Source organism: Petaurus breviceps, unplaced genomic scaffold (assembly GCF_028583685.1).
Source record: "Petaurus breviceps papuanus isolate PSGF00001 unplaced genomic scaffold, PetGlider_PUasm1.0 118, whole genome shotgun sequence".
NCBI lineage: Eukaryota > Metazoa > Chordata > Mammalia > Diprotodontia > Petauridae > Petaurus > Petaurus breviceps.
In genome coordinates, this window is record NW_027185616.1 from 26,799,610 (window position 1) to 26,817,613 (window position 18,004).

The window sequence follows — 18,004 nt, forward strand, 5'->3', positions numbered from 1 at the left end:
GACCTCTAGGTAACGTGCAGCAATATTAGGGATTTTTTTAAGATGAAGGGCAAAGTTTAAAATAATAGGAGGAAAAATCTCAATGAACCTCATTTGAACCCAGAAAAAAGTACACAAAACTTCACCAATTAGAGGTAGTTATAGCTGACCTCTACCTTGTAAAACAATTAACTTCCTCCTACAGTCAAGTCATAAGGATATTATGTTGAACTTTATTATAGATAGGCAATTAGTTTAAGCTGAACAAGGCTAAAATTTTCACCTAAAGTTTAGAGACAGACAACTTCTTGGCTCATAATCATTTATTTCATATAGAATTTTTGTTAACACATACCTGAAGACAAAGTTTCAAAGCAAATTACAGTTTTAAAACCATTATATACTCACATAAGAGGTAACATCGAATAGTATAGTGAAGGCCAACCTTGGAATCGGGAAAATCTTTGTTCAAATCTTGCCTCTATTTTTCCATGACATTCAAAATTCACAGAAGAGTTTCCTCACCCAGGAGTTACCTATACCAATGAAATCACAGGTCCATCCTCTATCCTTACCAATATTCATAATGATCAATAATGTAACAAAGGTCCCTATTCTCATTCCCAAAACAGTAACTATTTATTCCCTACTGCAACCACAACTACACAATCCTTCCAGCTACATGAAAATTTCCCAAATATGATCTGGCATATTTCAACTGAACAAAACCCAAAATAAACTCATATAGGACACCTGTTATTGCATGATTATAAATTTGGTTCTAAACAGTCACCCGACTAGATCAGAGCACCTGTGGGGTTGATAACTATTCACTATGGTAAGGGGCCTTTTATAGGCAGGCCTAATTAGGTAAATAAAGGTTACAAAAAGGCAGTAATAAATAAAGAACAAAGACATGTCAGAAGAAATAGCGTGCTACTCAAACCCTCTAGATACATGCATACATACAGTTCTCAGTGGCATTCCAAGGTTTACTTTCTTATCTAACCCTTTCTCAAGCCACAGTATAAGGAGTTTGCAGTTATAATGACTATTGTTGCTTTAACTGAATTAAAGCTCAAGGATATTTTCTTTAAATATTTCTTTATTTAAGAAGAATTCTTTAAATAAGTTTGTGTATACTTTCAAAAAAATGACTACAAGGTATAATCTAATTATCCCTCAAGGCAGGCTGGGAATACAACGTGGCTGGAAGTTGGGGTGAGCGAAGCATACCAATCAAATCCAGCAAAAGCTTTTCATTCTGGAACTTCACCCTGTTGCTTATAGAGCCCTTTTGGGAAGTTGGATACAATGGGACTAGGTTCAAATGGGGCTCATTTCAGCCACCTAAAAAAGACAAAAGTTAGTGACTATCAAGAGAATTTATAAATTTAACTGATTCTGTAACAAAAAAATTACTTCCACGCCTATGGAAGGAAGATAATGAGAGCATCAGCATTGACTAGGGGTTCCCGAGCCCCCTAGACTGAAACAACTCCATTGGATCATACCCTCGGGAGTCTTTGTTTCAGGAATTGATCTTTGAATTTTTCATGCAACCACGCCAGTTCCAAGGTGCAGAATGACCACCACCCACCACAACTCCCTGCTTCCCCAAGGTGGAGGGAATTTGGGGGGAATTTCAGCCTCTACACTCATCAAGAAAAACTCCTTCACTTGTATTCACCTCTAGCTTCATTATTTTTCATTATATGATCCCTAAAAGCAAAGATCTTTCTGTAGTTGCTGAGTGAATGGTTAGGGAATGTTGAACTTTAGCCTTCCTTTACCCTCCTTGGTAGTTTCCTCCAGTATACTAAGCCAATATAACTAAACTACTAAGTCTACATAAAAGACGGTATGCTCCCTGTCTCCAGAGGACTTCTCAAAGGATAAAAAGGGCTCTTGTGACCAGATGCCATAGGACAGTATCCAGTCACCCACTGACCCCACTCTCCCAATCTACAGTACCCTTACTCCAGTTCAACATTGATGTGAGCCATAAAGCCATCTCATTTCTTCTCAATTGCACTAAATGTTAGGGTAGGCCTGATGCCAGCACCCTATTAATTCAAATTGGATTTTGAAACAAAATGAGACTTTCTTAGTTTGTTGAACAGTTATCTAAAGGTTTACTTTATTCTAACATATCAAGGATTTATTCAAATCTATTTGTGGCTATCAGTACAAACCAAAAAAGACATTTATATTTTTACCTTAAAACATTTTCTGAAACTTAATTTTCAAGTATAAAAAAAATCTGGTTGTCAAATATTTCAATGCTTTCCTTAAAATATATGTAGAAAACCACTCATTCCCCCATGGACTCAGATGTCACTTTATAAAGCATCTGACCTATTCATAGTGAAATGCTTACATATATGTAATAAAATACATAAAAATAAATGTACATATAAATATAAGCATATTTATACTGACTCCCGCTGTCATCTTTTCAAATATGGCTTTTCTAATATCTCTCTATGAACTTACAGGTCTTCCACCCACTATCCACTTTATTCTTAGGCTGTATCATTAACAAACAGTAGAATTAAATGTGTTATAAAATCTTTGAAGCAAGTTTCAGAAGAAAGGATATAGAATATTTGCATTTACATACTTCTGTTTTTCTGTAGAGAAGTGACTGAAGCATCTATGGCACTTATCTCCCACTCAGTAAGTTCCAGTTGCTCCCTATATGTCCAGGGTTAAATATAAACCACTCTGTCTGGTTTTTAAAACTCAGTTTTGGCTCTTCGATAATCTGGGTCCAAGCTACTTTTCTAGATGTATTACATATCACCACACTTTTTTTACTCTATAGTCCAGCCAAACTGGTCTCTTTCTTCCTACTCTCTCATATCTCTGTTCTTTTGCATTAGATGTCTTTTGTCGCCTCTCTCACAAAATTCCTAGTTTCCTTCAAAACCCAAGTCAAGTACCATGTTTTTAATGAAATGAATGATTTCCTCAAGTGTTAAGGCTTCCACCCACAAAAAAATCTTGTATTTATTTATATATATGCACATTGTCTCCCCCAATAAAATATAAGTTCCTGGGGTCTGAGAAATGCTCTGTGTCTTTTTTTATACCCAGTGCCTAGAACATTGGCCCATAGGAGGTGCTTAAAAATACATTTTGATTGATTGTCTAGATGATCTTTAAAGGTCCCTTCCACCTCTGCCATAAATACTATCATTAGTATTATTTTGTATGCCAGTGGTCATCAACCCTAAACAGAGTTAGTAGTAGCCTTGTCTGTTTCAGTTCCTACATATCCTCAGGAAAAAGTGACTGCAACTTCCTAGTACCACATGGCTTGTAGGCTCTTTGGCTTCAGAACTCTCTCTCTCTCTCTCTCTCTCTCTCGAGTTCAAAAGGAAATGTTCAGGGATCTGATATGAACGTATGTGTTAAAATTGTTTCAAGATAAGATAATCTCTCCTACAAAGGCTATAGAAACTGATACTGTCTCATTAAAAACATAAGTGTTCAAAGAATGCTAAGGAAAGAAGTATGTGCTGGCAATTTCAAAAGTCAGTTGGTAAAATGGATAAATGTGAAGTGTTTTTCTCTATGAAGCAAGGGAGGTATGCGTGTACGATAGCTTAATGGGAGTCTATGAGGAATCTGTGAGAGATATAAAGGAAAAGGTAAGGAGAAATTCTTGTTGGAATTATTTTAACTTTGGTATCACCCATCAGTCAAGTGTTTAAGTACCTATTATGTGCTCGACGCTGTTCTAGGCACTGCAGATACAATGATAATGATAGAAAGAATCCTTATAAAAGGAATTTTATACAGTCTGGCTAGTGCAGTATATTTTGGAAAAGTTGTTTCCTATGATTACTGAAGACAAAGGAAAAAGGTCTATTCTAGACAAAACATGAGGAAGATTATTGAGAAATTTTCATCAGTATCTGGAATAAGCTGAATTATTCATGGTTGTTTCCAGTAAGTAAAGGAATCTTCTCCTCTTACAGGAAAGGTTTATTAAATGTTACGTAATAAACTAGAGGGGTCCCAGGCTATTTATTAGTGAGGAAGATTGTAGTTTTACTAATGAGAAATAAATTATCCAAATATAATCCTTAGATTGCTATAGAGTTCAAGAGGATAGGATTGAATACGTAGCAATGAATCAGATGGCAAGATGAGCTTAGATGACATACAGTGACATTGCAATGACTGTAGTCAGACTTCATATGGGGCCACCTATATGTCCTCACATTCTCCAACCAGCAAGCTGGAGAAACACGTGTGTGTACATAACATAAATATATCCAACTATCTTGTTGGCTCCTGCTCAACTTATACCAGAAAAAAAATCTCTCCCTTACTGGATTTTGGCTTCATGTTGGTGAATCCTACTCAGTGTTTTTGTAGACAAACCCTTATTAAGTGGCCATCTAGGATTTGGGTTGTTTTTTTTTTTTAAAATAATGGTTTCAGATCACATAGAAATGAGAATAAACAAATAAAGAAATAAAACTTCCAAATGTCAGAAAACTTGATGTTGCCAACAAGGGACAAACAGCTTTCTTCCTCCCACCTAGCTGGAATATGTGGGAGTCTCTTCTCCCCCTGAGTTAGAACATGTAAATGAGTTACAGATTCCCCACTCTAGGAATGGAGGACAAAATGTGCTATGGGCCAGTTTAGTTTATTTGACCAATTACCCCATAGAATGCTAATTATGCCTGCTCTCATTTATGCCCTCTCTACCTTGGCTCTACCTTGATTCACACTTTCATATGGTCAGCATGTCATATCTGGTCCAGCTTCTTTATCTCTGCCATTCAATGCTCCTCCCTGTCCCAGTCTTATGGATTCTATCAATGAACAAGCACTTAAGAAGAGTTCATTATTTTGCTATATATTAAAAACCAATTATCAAATTAGGATAAAGTCTTTTTTTTTTTCATTTCCTTATTTAGGGACCAGCTCCTGTAGGTCAGTAAATCAGTCTCTGAAGAACATGGCTAAAAGACAAGATTGCCCTAATCCTTGGGGAACGGGCTCCTCAATCTTGGGTAGGTCCCCACCCAACTAGCAGACCTTACTTCTGTTTGAAGTGTAAAGAGAATCTAATATAAATTAATTCCTGCCCTCAAAGCAAGCACTTAAGCCCCTGCATTAGAAATTAAAGTGACCAAAGTCATGTAACCAGTTATCTGGCTGGAGATGATTCTCCTGTCCGGGTTGCTAGAGGCAGCTGAATCTCATGATCAAGCAATGTATTCATTATCAGCTAATCTAATGAATAAATTGATTATTAATTGCCCAGAAGCTGCCTCTCAGGCTTTTCATTCCTCACACACTTATGAAGTACTTAGTATGTGTCAGACACTGTGTTAAATGTTGGGAAAACAAGTATGAGTTAAACAGTCTCTGCCCTAGAGGAACATACATTCTGTTAGAAGAGACACAACTTTCACTGCATAATTATCATCATTATCAGACTGTATGCCAACTTGTGGGGTGGGGGTGGGGGGTAAAAAAGTACAACCATTATGTGAAGCTTTAAAAAAATATATTATGCCAGCATTACTTAAAAATCACTTATTACTAAATTGTCTTTGGTGCAAGATTGGGATGCATGGAATACTCATGAATACCCATTAATATTGAATGCAGAAAATGCACAAGCACTGAGAATGCTAGGTTCACAGCTAAATACATCTATATAGATAAATGTGCATCCATGTGCCACTTGGGAAATATTATTGCTTTGTTTACCTTTTAAGCAACTGATGAACAGAATTATACCATGTAACAACTATGCAATAAAAAGTTATAAATCAATTTTTTAACTGAAAAAAACAAAACAAAAAAACAGTTCAATGATTTATGTGGTGAAATACGGTATTCACAAATAAGTAAATATAGGAAATATATAAACCACTACATAGTGTTTGGGAGAGCAGTGCACTATTAACTGGGAGAATCAGCAAAGTCTCTTAAAGGAGGTAGAACTGGAAAGCTGGGGGGAGGAGGAAGACTCCAGGGAGGGAGAATGGCCTGGGAAAAGGCATCTAACAAAGGTAGCAGATGGAATGTGGTTATGTAAGGAGTCAGAAGACCAACTTGGCTAGACTGCAAAATGCCTAAAAAGTAGTAATATGTTGTTACCCAAAGGCTAACTGACTAGCATTTTCCCTAAAATAAGAATGAAGGGGAGAGTATGGAGCTCTCATTTTGTTCACCACATCATCAAATATTTGAAAAACAAAAATAAAATGGCAACACCCTTTGCTGGAAGTAGTATGTGGAGCAACCAGTGAACCAAAAATCAAAAATGGGAACATATTGTCCTTGTCCAGATTTATTACAAGTGTACTTTGTTCATTATACGTGAGGTTCCTTTAAAACAGGATCTGGTGTGGAGTTGTTGAGGGCTTTTTTGTCTTTCTTTGTACTCCCAGAACTTAGCACAGTGCCTAGCACACAGCTGGTGCTTAATACATTTTGACTGACAGTTAATTGACTTGAAATTAGATCACCTAGTCTTTGAAAGTTTTTAAATCTTTGAAGTCTGATGGAAGTATCTATATAATAGAAAAGAAAATGGGAATTTTTGCCCTTTTATATTCCCTGAACTAGAAGAAATGCAAAAAGTATCCCCTCAGAAAGAATAAACATATCCCCAAACCAAGCAATATTAGTGAGCCTCTTGTTATACAATATTCACAGCCCCAAGGAGCAGAGCAAGATCTTTGTGGTGAATCAATAAGCATTTATTAAGTGCCTTCTGTATGCAGGGCACCATTTTAAGTGTTGAGAATAAAAACACAAAAATGAAAGTCTCTCCATTCCAGGAGCTTAGAGTCTATGCAAGAAAGCAACATGCAAGGAGATGTTAAATAAATATGAAATAAATAAAAGGCAATTGGCAAAGGGGAGGAACTAGAACATGGAAAGATCAGCAGAGGTTTCATTCACAAAATAGTTAGGGAGCTTTGAAGTGAGCTAAGAATTCTGAGAGGTGGAAGTGAGAAAGGCGTACATTTCAGTCAAGGCTAGTAAGCCAGTGCAAAAGTAAAGAAACCAGAGAAAAAAGGTCATGAGAGTGTCATAGGAATCTTTTATTTCCTTCTTATCATACAAGACTAGAGGTCTACCACACTTCAACAAAAGCTACCCTTATGGGATGTAAAAATTTCTTTAAGGGGCAGTCAGGTGGCACAGTGAATAGAGCACCAGTCCTAGAGTCAGAAGGAACTGAGTTCAAATGTGACATCAGACACTTAACACTAGCTGTGTGACCTTGCACAAGTCACTTAAACCCAATTGCCCTGCCTTCCCCTCTCAAAAAAAAAATTTACGATCCGTAAGTATTCCTTAGATAAAAAGTCTAAGGAAGAATCTCACTATCTCTGACTCCTTGTCAACTCCTCAATCAGTCTAATTTTGAATCCTCTAAATGTACTTTAATTTGAAAGGTGATTTAGTTTACATATGGTTTGACAAAATTTGTTTCTTTAGGGGACATATGAGATTATGATTGTTTTATTAAGTTTGTTCAACTTTTATGACATTGAAGGAAGCATAGGATTATGGAACTTTTATGGTCTCAGAGGAACATACGAGATTGCAATACATAAAAAAATTATTTCTCTGACACGCTGATGTAATTTTGATTATAAAAAGACTTGTGTGAGTGCTATTCAAGGTTCAGGTTTTCTCTGAGACCTTAAACTATGCTTAAGCATAACAATAAAACCTAGCGTTTTTTATCTCCATCATTTCTGCATCATGTAAATATATTTTGGGCAGCAGTTACCCACCACATGAACTCAGAGAGGAGATATTTCTCCTACAACATGAGTAACAAGAAATAGACAGTTTAGATAGATGGTAGAATTTGTGAAAGAGAACAAAATGCAAGTATGGAAAGGAAGACTGGAGCCAGATTGTAAAGGGCTTTAAATGACAGCAAGAATTTGTATTTAGTACTAGAGGTAAGAGGAAGAAACTTGTGCTTCTTGAGCTTGAGACCAACATCATCTGTAATTTAGGGATTAATTACTCAATGGAAAGTACGCAATTTATACACACACCACTATGGGAAGAAAAAAAGGGAAAAATATTCATTCAAGTTCAATTAACTAAGATTTCATGACAAATCATCTACCACCTCCCCTCCCCACTACCAAAAAAAGGTCACTGATAATGTGAGGCAAAGTACAGGTCATCCCTGATGACATCTGACAAATAAGGCTGAGTTTCTTCACTCATTCCACAGGCAATACAAGGCCCAACGATACAATGGAATTTAACTTTTTCTACAAGTCCCAACTATTTGCAAAATTAACTGTTTTTCTTAAGCTAAATCTTTTCCTTTAGATTTCATCATTCATTTCCCCACCACAAGCATATAACATCAAATATGGAAGCCAGGAACAAACCTTTTCTTTTTGAAAGTGTTATTACAGTTTTCAACATTGTTCCTCAATTACTTTGAGTGTTTCCACCACCACCCCTGCTATGATTTTAAATAGATTACACCCAAAATATATTCTGTGACACCTGAACCTCTAGTCTGGATTTATTTCCAATTTGGCATTCTACGTTACCAGATAAATGTTTACTAGAAAATGAAGATTAGATAAACTATCATAGGTAGTTTATCGATCCATGCTACTTCTATTTTAAACTGGCAAAACAAACAAGAGGATGACCCAAGCCACAAAACTTCTATGTCAATGAGACAATACAAGAGCTTAAATCTCAAGATTTAACTTGAATGCTGAAAATGCACATGCAATGAGAATTCAAGTGTAAATCTGAAAGGGCTCTCTGAAATCAAGCTACTTCCAACTCCATTTAGCAGATGAGGAAACTAAGGTCCACACAGTATAAATGACTTTCTGAAGATCATACAATCAATAAGTATTAGAGGTAGAATTTGAAAGTAGGTCTTCAGATTCCAAAGTTATTATTAAATATGGTTAATACCATATTTGGTTGCACTGGTAAACATAATTGACTTCAAACCAAGCCCAAATTTTACTGTTAAAGTAAAATTTTAAATGACCACAAAAGAAAGCTAGCCTTTTTCAGATCAACCACTCTTTCTAAGCACGTTTACTGGTTATAAATCCAGAAGTTCCAATAACAATGAAAAGAGAACATTACCAAACAACACTGTCTCTAGTAAAGTTGCAAAGGCCAGGAGTTACCTCTCCTAAATGTTTAAGTCCTTAGGTGTCACGGGATTCCAAGAACCACCCCAACTGTCCCCAAACCATAAATTTCCTAATAACAACTTCCTTTTAGTAATAAGCAGAGAATATAAACAACAGTAGGAACAACTTTTTTTTTAATAGAATCATAATAAATTTACCCAACAGCTACAGAGTATTTTCAACAATTCCTCTTTGGGGTAACTAAACAAAGCCCTATATATCTCCAAAGTTATTAACCATGTAATTGGCATTTGTGTGTATTATGTTTATCGGGGATGAACCAATTAAGTAGGAAAAGATCTCTGACAATAATCAACACTGACCGGGCAGTGAAACATTTACAATGAAAGATTATCAAGCACAGTGTCAAAAAAATTCAAACGAATTTCTTTTCAAGGACTACAACTTTGCATCTAGTTGTAAATCCAGTATTAACAAATCTTCACAGTGAATCTGAATGATTTAGCTAAAAATTCAGTTGTAGTTTAGTTTAGTTTAGTTTAGTAAACTATCAGTTATGTCAGAAAGTCTTTAAGAGTATACAGAAGAATCATCCATTATCCATATCCAAGAAGTAGCCATTCCTTTTGACTTCACGCCTACAGGGTTGTAGGAAGTTAGTTTTGCAATTAGTAATTAAATAAGTTAAATGCCATTAGCATCCTGACCTGGGGTGAAATGAATTATAAAAGCTTACAGAGCACCAAATAGGAATAATTTAGGGTTTCACCCCCAATTTGCATTTCTGTGCAATTTACAATAGGAAAAGAGAAGCTAAATATTAGCATGTATTTTTTTAATTACTAAAGTTAAGACATTACTGACTGAAATTTCACTTAGAAAAATTGTAGACTGAGCAGCAGACAACTAATTGACTATAAATACACGAAGCCTTAGTATATTTACAAATGTCCCTAGAAAAATCATGACAATGAAAATTAAATTTCTACATTACAGATATTCAAACATGTACAAAAATCAGTTACCACATTCCAGGGCAGTCACAAAGACCCTATTTGTGCCAAAACATGTTTTTAGAAACCATAGGCAGGTTTTTTTGGGTACAAAAGTTAAGACTGTAAGCAGGATTTCAATTTGAATTTTCCCTGTATAATTTTTACCACTACAAATTCAATCAATAAAATTTTAAAACAAGCATCTTTGTGAAGCCCCAGAGCTATATAAACAATTACAATTCTTTACTGTACTTAACAATGTTAGGTAAGTTTCCACACTTTGATATGCCTTATGTAAGCATATTTTATTTTTCTCATTTAAGAATAATCCACAGCAGCTCTATAAATGAGTATAGCTCTTCCTAGTGGCTATGAATAAAGGGGGGGGGGGGCGCAGAGGAATCAGTTAATCTGAGGAAAATGGATATTCATTACTATGCCATTTCCAACAAGTGACCATTTCACCTTTGATGGCACTTTGTTATTACTGTCACTACTATCACCTAAAAAATTTTTAAAAAAAAGTTCTCCAGATTAGGTCATGCATTGTCAAAAATAGAAGTGTATAAAATAATTTTTAAAAATCAGTGAATGTCTTTGACTTAATTGAAAAATAATATTTAATGAGTATGCTAGTATAATTTCTATGTGAGAAATTACACGATTATCTGCCCTTAAATCTTTTTTTTTAATCTTTTTATTTTTTAAAATATAATATGCTAGGGACAATTCCATCTAGTAGATCTGATACCCATGCAGTAGCATATTATTCTCTTAGGAAAAAGAAGAAGGCCTTTCCTGCTCATGGAGCTTTAGAGTAAGAATTTTAGAATATTGAACATTACTTTCTTTTTTGTGTGTTTTTTTTAATGTGTAACTTACCTAATACAGGGTATTCCAATTATAAAACATTTGCTGACAATACTTTTTCATGAAAGAAAATCATCCAATCTTCATCTATTCATGTGACTTAGATTGTTTAATGTGTATGACTAGGATTACTTACAATATTGAATGTTGAGAAGCAAAATACATCAACTAAGGAAGAGGAAATGAAACTATGTTTTTAAAAATTTTTATTTCTGCCAGTTATTTTGCCATTATTCCACATCCATCAAGCCTGGTTACTCATTATGAACATAACTTCTATAAATGTTATCTTTTTTAAATGTAAGAATCTTGCTTATTCTCCACAAATAGATGCTTTCATTTTACTGAAAATCAATGTACCATTTAAAACGACTTATTTGCAATGTTATCATTCTTGCTACATCTTGGTTTAGGTCTCTGGATAGACCTTCTCCCCAATCTCTGCAATACAAACAAAAGGTTCAACCATGAAACCCAACAAAATGAGAAGCTGGTGCCTTCCCTTGTCAGTCTCAGCCTTTGCAAATCAATTAAGAAGTTTTGCCACAAGTAAATGTTGCCAAACCTCCACACTGCAAAAACACTGTTCAGATATTACCCATAAAAAGACAACTATAAGTAATAATGTTACAAGCCCCAGATGATTTTCTCCACAGACACTGAAAGGGGAAAGAAAGCTACCAGGCCGAAGTCAACAGCCATGAAGAACTGCCAGATGTTTAGAGTTTTCCATTTTGAGTGGCTATTTCGTTGAATAAAGATGAAAATAGAAAAGTAATGCCAAATAACCAAAATAGATAAGTAATGCCAAATAACCAAAATAGATAAGTAATGCCAAATGACCAAAATAGATAAGTAATGCCAAATAACCAAAATAGATAAGTAATGCCAAATAACTTCTGAAGTTTTAAAATCAAATGTGGTCGTCTAATGAAAACAAAGTTAAAGGCTGGTTATTTCTGTTGCCCCTTTTTGCTAAGCAGATGAGGGCAATAAGAAAGATGAGGGAAAGAGTGAAAAGGTTGGTTTGAGTCAGCCCACGTTTGAAAACTTTCTGGGATAGACGATGGGAGGAGAGAAAAGGAAGTGTGGTCTGTCTGTCCTCAGAGTGCAAGGCATTAATATTATACGACACCAAGAAGAAAAAGGAGAAAGTATGTTTCACAGACAACGGTACACTCTTTCAAGTAGGACATTTCCACTTCTCCTACTTCCTTAATAATCAGCCTCTAAGAAGGGGATTCCTTTCTTAACAATGAGCCCAGTATCTCCCTCAATTGCCTGGGGCTTTGTGGGGTGAGGGGAGAATACAAAAGTAAGCCGGAGTTTCCTACGATCCTTGACCAAAGGCCAAAAAGACAACATTTGTGGGGTGTAACTATTGGAGTTATGACCCTCCCCCCAAACACATACACACTTTCCCGAAGACTTGTTGGGGGAAAAGACAATTAGAGACAGACCAAGCCTCCAACTCGGGAAGGGAAGCACGTACTCGGCCTTCCTCCCAAATCTCGGAGGGAGGGAGAAAGAAAAAAAAATAAGGGAGGGGAAAGCAGGACGATGTTTCTTCAGTCTCCTCCCCCCCTCTCCACCCCCAACCAAATGGCAGAACCTGAGACCCAGGGCTGACTAACAGGAAATATAGGTATCTGTCACCTCCTGGAGAGTGGTAACAGGATTAAAGGAACCCAACAAAGGGAAGAAAAAGGCCTTTCAAATGTGCAGATCTCCAAGATTAACGGGTTAGCCCAGTGAGCGGCATCCCAGGAAGGCCCTCTTCCCTGCAGCATCCTCGGATCCTGGAGGACAACTCACCAGTGAAATTGGGGGCGAGGAGACACAAGAGCAGACCTCCCTCACTCCCGCTAAAAACAAGCCCTGCCAACTCCCAGCTTTCAAAGGAAGAGCCACTTTCTAGAGCTTTCTAGAGCTAGGGCTTCCTTCACTCCCCTCCCCCGGGATTTTGAGGGAGGGTCGATGTGAATCCGGTTCAATTCCCCGAGTTTCAATTCACATCATCACTGAGGTAATAAAACTTGAAAATTTAGCAAGGCTTTTTGACCACAAACCACAGTCCGTCGCTTTTGCTTCTCTTCTGGGCAGAAGTGGATCCACTGTGTGCCCCCACCACTAAAGTGGGTATGAGCAGGAGGTGAGCGCCCCAGGACTAGAACAGTCAATGATTTTTTTTTTTTTTACTTTCATTAGGCTGGTTTGTTTAGTTCTAAAAAGTAACCTGGGCAGTTACAGAACTAGGTCTTAAAATTCTTGATTCCAGAATTCTTTCCCTGACATAACTTCCATTCCTGAAGGATCCAGCAGACACAGGATTCAGAACTGGAGGGTTCTTGAGCGACCCCACCATTGTTCATACAACGAAAGAGAGTTCAAGAGACTCGCCCAAAGTGTCGATTCGAACTCATCTCCTAATTCCAGCTTCAGCTCCCCAAGGCACCAAACCCAGGGCCCGGGAAGACCATCGGAAAGCCAGACTTAATTAAACCCTCATCAGCGCCCTGAACACAAACTCCTCCCCCCTCACTCCCATCTCTCCGACGAGCAAAATAACCCCAAAGAATCCCTTGTTGGACTCATAACCGAGCTGGCGAGGGAGAGAGGAGCCCAGGGGCAGGGCCAGTGAGAAGTTTGCCCCAACCCCTGTCTGGAAGTAGAAAGAGCCAGAGCAGGGCTTGGGGGGGCACTCAAAAAATCGAGACTCCCTCTTACCCTGGCTCTTGCACACATTTTGACAGAGTGCCGGCCATGTTTCTTATAGGAAGTTGGGAAAAGGCTCCCTCCTTTTTGGCCCTTCAGGCAGACCGCTACCCCCCATCCCCCTATCAACTCCCTCCCCCCTCGGGGGCAAAACAATTTAAAACACTGAAATGGCTCTCTGCAGAAAAGCCCAACAAGCACTGTAACATGGAAAAGGCTCTCTGAACGTTAAGAGCGATGCGCCACGCATCAACTTCGTCGGGCTTTAGGCTCTCGGCACAGTACAAAGAAACGTGCCAGACACACTGAGAAATAGGACCCGAGGAGAGGAGAGAGTTCTTACCTGCGGCCCCAGGCATCTGAAGAAGTGGTGGGAACGCCACCAAAAATGCCACGGCGCAGAGAGCCGCCACCGGAGCCAAGCGTTTCTCCAAGCCCTGGGCCTCTCCAGCGCGGGCCATGCTGTGCTGCGGCTCCCCCCGCTTCAGCTGCCTGCCTGGGGCTACCAGCGCGCTGTTGGCGGGGATCCTGCCCTGCCCTGCAGAACCTGGGGCACCGGCAGCTGCCGGGGCGTCTCCACCCTGGCTGCAGTCACACAAAGGAGTGCCTTGTCTCTGCAACTTGCCCCTGCTCTCAGCGACTCGGGCTGCTGGAGTAGTGGCTGCAGTCTGCTCCCAGGCTGCGGATGAAGTTGTCTGGCAGTAAGGACAGCGCCTGGCTCCCCCTGCTCGGCTGAGGGGCATGCGGGGATGGGCGGCCCTCGTCGGGAGCCACCGATCGCTTTTTTTTCCGCTTGTTCTTTCAAATGTAGTTGTTTTCAAGGAAACTTTTCTCTCTAACGCACCCCCCCTCCCCAAGACCTCCAGCTCCCAGATGAGACCCCTTCCACTCCAGCGACCTTGCCACAGCTCCGGGCGGAATTGGGGACTGCCGAAGAGACACCAAGGAGGTGAAAAATCTCCGGGGAGAAGAAGGGGAGGGATGGATTGAGGGCTCCCTCTCACACCGCTTTAGAGAAAGTGGGAAAGAAATCCGGAATGCCGCGCCCTCTGCCGAACGCCCGGCCTCAGGCACGACAGACGCTCCAATCTTCTAAGGGTGATGGGCAGCCGGAGATAAGCGATTTAGAAAAGACTTTCTGATCGGGTCGTTTCCACTAGCGGCAGGGAAGCTGTGCTGGGGGAGGGGGAACACACACTGCTGAACTGGAGGTTACCCCAGGTTTGGGTAGTTTCCCCCCCCCCCACGTGTGTGCTCTGCAGGGAGTGCTTTGTATGTTAAAGCACAAAACACTGCCCCTGGGCATAGATTTATGAGATGGAGATGGCTCGCCCCTCTAAACGGGGGCTTACCCCAAGAAAACAAAGAATTAACTGGGGGAAACAGTTACTTCTTTAAATCTTCACCAGGGCTTCCAGTAGCAAACAGGAATTGCGTGGAGGAGTTGCAGCTGCTGTGTTTAACCTTTCGTCTAGAGGAGCGCTCAGGACAGGTAACCGAGTGAAAAGAAAATTCAGATGCATCTTTTATTATTACTCACCTAGGCTGAGGTAGGTTATGGAGCCGAGCTGCGGCAGAAACTACGAGGAAGTATTTGAACAAGGTGAAAGTGAAATAATAAAGTTTATTGATGGCTTTGCCTCAATTGCTTTTTCATTCCTAGTGTCCAGTAATGAAAAATGCACCAAAATATTGAAAGGAATTGCAGAGTAACAGTAAATTCAAAGTGAACACCCCTCCCAATATGATCCTTTGCTTTGATTTTATTTAGTCGAATTATTGTGTCATTATACCCACTGAAGGAAGAAAACTATGTTCTCCAAAAAAGCTACAAAGCATGCTAAAGTAATTGACTTCAGCTGGGAAAAAAAATTGTGAAGACAATTCAAAAACATGTTTTCTTGATTATTCTAGCTGTAAAAACACAGAGGACTTTAAAGAACTTGCTGGGGGGGGGACAAGAAAAATATTATTTCTCTTTCTCATATTTTAGAGAAACTGTTTTTGATTGCAATATTCAAACACCTCTAGAGGCAGCCTGATGTAAATGCCAGTGGTGGTGTCTCAAGACCTTGGTTCAAGTCATGTCTCTGATACATATTGACTATAAGACTCTAGGCAAGTCTCTAAGGCTATTTGTTTGGAAACTGTGTACCTCAGTTTGTTTTTATTTCAGGTAATTAATGTAACATAGATAAGGTGCCAGACTACATTGACAGAGGAAATTCTTTACTAGTAGCTTTCTACATTGATGAATTCACAGGGCCAAACAGAATTAAAACACCTTGGGTAGTTTGTCCATTAAAAGTCATGCTGGGGGGGGGGGGTGGTAAGTGGTAGGTGGTGCAGTGAATAGAGCAGCAGCCCTGAAGTCAGTAGGACCTGAGTTCAAATCCAGCCTCAGACACTTAACATTTACTAGCTGTGTGACCTTGGGCAAGTCACCTAATCCCAATCGCCCTGCATTCCCCCCTCCAAAAAAAAGCAAAAAAAAAAAAAAGTTATCCTTAAATTGATTACCAGACAACATGGCACCTTGTACTTTTATTTTGGCAACATTCTCAGAAAACTTCACTATCAGTAGTGCTCTTCTGTCATCTACCTATCTGGTTATTTATGTAAGAAATGTAGGGGTGGCCAGGTAGCACAGCGAGTAAGAGCACCAGCTCCAGTGTTGGGATGACCTGGAGATCAAATTCCGGGCTCAGATACTTAGCACCTACCCAGAAACACCTGGCCGTGTAACCTTGAGCAAGTTACTTAACCGTGATTGCTTTAGAAAAAAAAAAAGAAATATAGAGCTTTTGTGCTTGTTGGTCATAGGGATGTCTCCATTCTGAAATTCAGAAAAAGACTCCTAAGCCTTCTATTTACTTAGATCCACTGCACAAACAACTTTTCCTACATAGAGAGGTATTATGCTCAGAAAAGATATTCAGAACTTAGCAGTTAGAAATTTAAGGAGATGGCATAACCAGATTATTAAGAGTACATATGTAACGGGAGCAGGACCCACAGGAACTGCATCCTAAGTGCCTGTGCATCAACATGTGCCTTCTACAGCAATCCAAACGGAAAAAAAAAACTAGAGAACCTGCTTCCAGAAAGACATGATGACTTATAAATGAATCTGATTCACAGCTAGCACAGAACAGTTCCTGGTTCCCTTATGACATGAATAAGAAAAGCCCTTTGACTGGCCACTGAGCAACCGGCAGAATGTTTTCAAAAGATACTAAGGTGTTTTCTCTTTCCTCTCTAGCTGTATTCCAGTGCAGAGACTCTCTTATATTTATATTTGTCTTCCCAGCACCTAGAACTGTACCTAGCATATAGTTAAGTACTTAATAAATTCTTGCCAGTTGATCAGTTGATTTGGAGTAAGGGATTTCTCAATCCAACCTCTGACACTCCCTATCTGTGTGATGATATGTGATTTATTTTACCTCAGGCAAACAAGTTATATATGTAATTTGATATTGAAAAGTAACACCTACTAAATTAGGGCCATTCACTATAGGAACTCTGTATGAGGGCTTTCTGAGTTTGAGGAAGTTAAAAGTAAGAAAGAAGATCTGATTAATTTCTTCTATATATTCCAATTCCTTCATTTGGCAGCAAATGCCATTCTGAATGAGGAAATGTGTGGTTACCGACCATCTGCACTAAAGGGGGAGAAGAAAAACCATGTACAAGATTTGTGTCTAAAAGAGGTTTATTAAAGGATACTCCATACAACTCACTAGAAACTGGCATCAGACACTGTGTGCCTCCAAATCTTCATCTAGTTTGGGGGGATTGCTTTGTAGTTTTCTGAGTTGCAATAAAATTGCAGGTTCAAAAATAATTTCCTAGCTTTCTTTTTCTGTATATGTTTCCCTCCTCTGATATATGTTAGAGATATGCCCTCCTTTCTTAATGGTTCCAATGGTGATTGATAGAGAGTAAGATCTTTTCTGCTGACTCTATTTCCAGATCTACACTTTGGAATTTCTGAGTGCAATAATTCATTGAGAGGAATGAGCGTGTGAGAGTGGAATGTTTTCCTGATTTGCATAAGGTTAGCTAACAAGGGTTATATGGAAGGTTCTTTCTGTTACATTAAGTGTTATAAAGATTTTGGGGTCCAGATGGATACATCTGTGAAGTTATTATAGAGAAAATAAGAGGAGACTAGTTTTAGGAATGAAAGGGAAATAAAAATTAATACTTATAGGCCACTGGACAAGTGATATAGGAATGAATCTCCCTTGGGATTTCTACCTCTCAAATTATTTAGCAGGGGCGGCCAGG

The 18,004-nt window shown here is 38.8% G+C and overlaps 1 protein-coding gene across 4 annotated transcripts in view; it reads right to left on the reverse strand.

Moving 5' to 3' along the window:
* ROR2 (receptor tyrosine kinase like orphan receptor 2) overlaps positions 1-16,912 on the reverse strand; it is a 347,747-nt gene extending 330,835 nt beyond the window's left edge. Inside the window, exon 1 of one of the 4 annotated variants that reach the window (XR_011168189.1) lies at positions 14,055-16,910. Coding sequence is in view for 1 of the 4 variants with exons in the window: in XM_069087331.1 (XP_068943432.1) it covers positions 14,055-14,454 (400 nt within the window). In the remaining 3 variants the exon portion in view is untranslated. Of the gene's footprint in view, positions 1-387 lie in introns of all 4 variants that reach the window. The other 3 variants (XM_069087331.1, XM_069087339.1, XM_069087347.1) reach the window with 3 other exon arrangements.
* Positions 16,913-18,004: the final 1,092 nt, after the last annotated feature.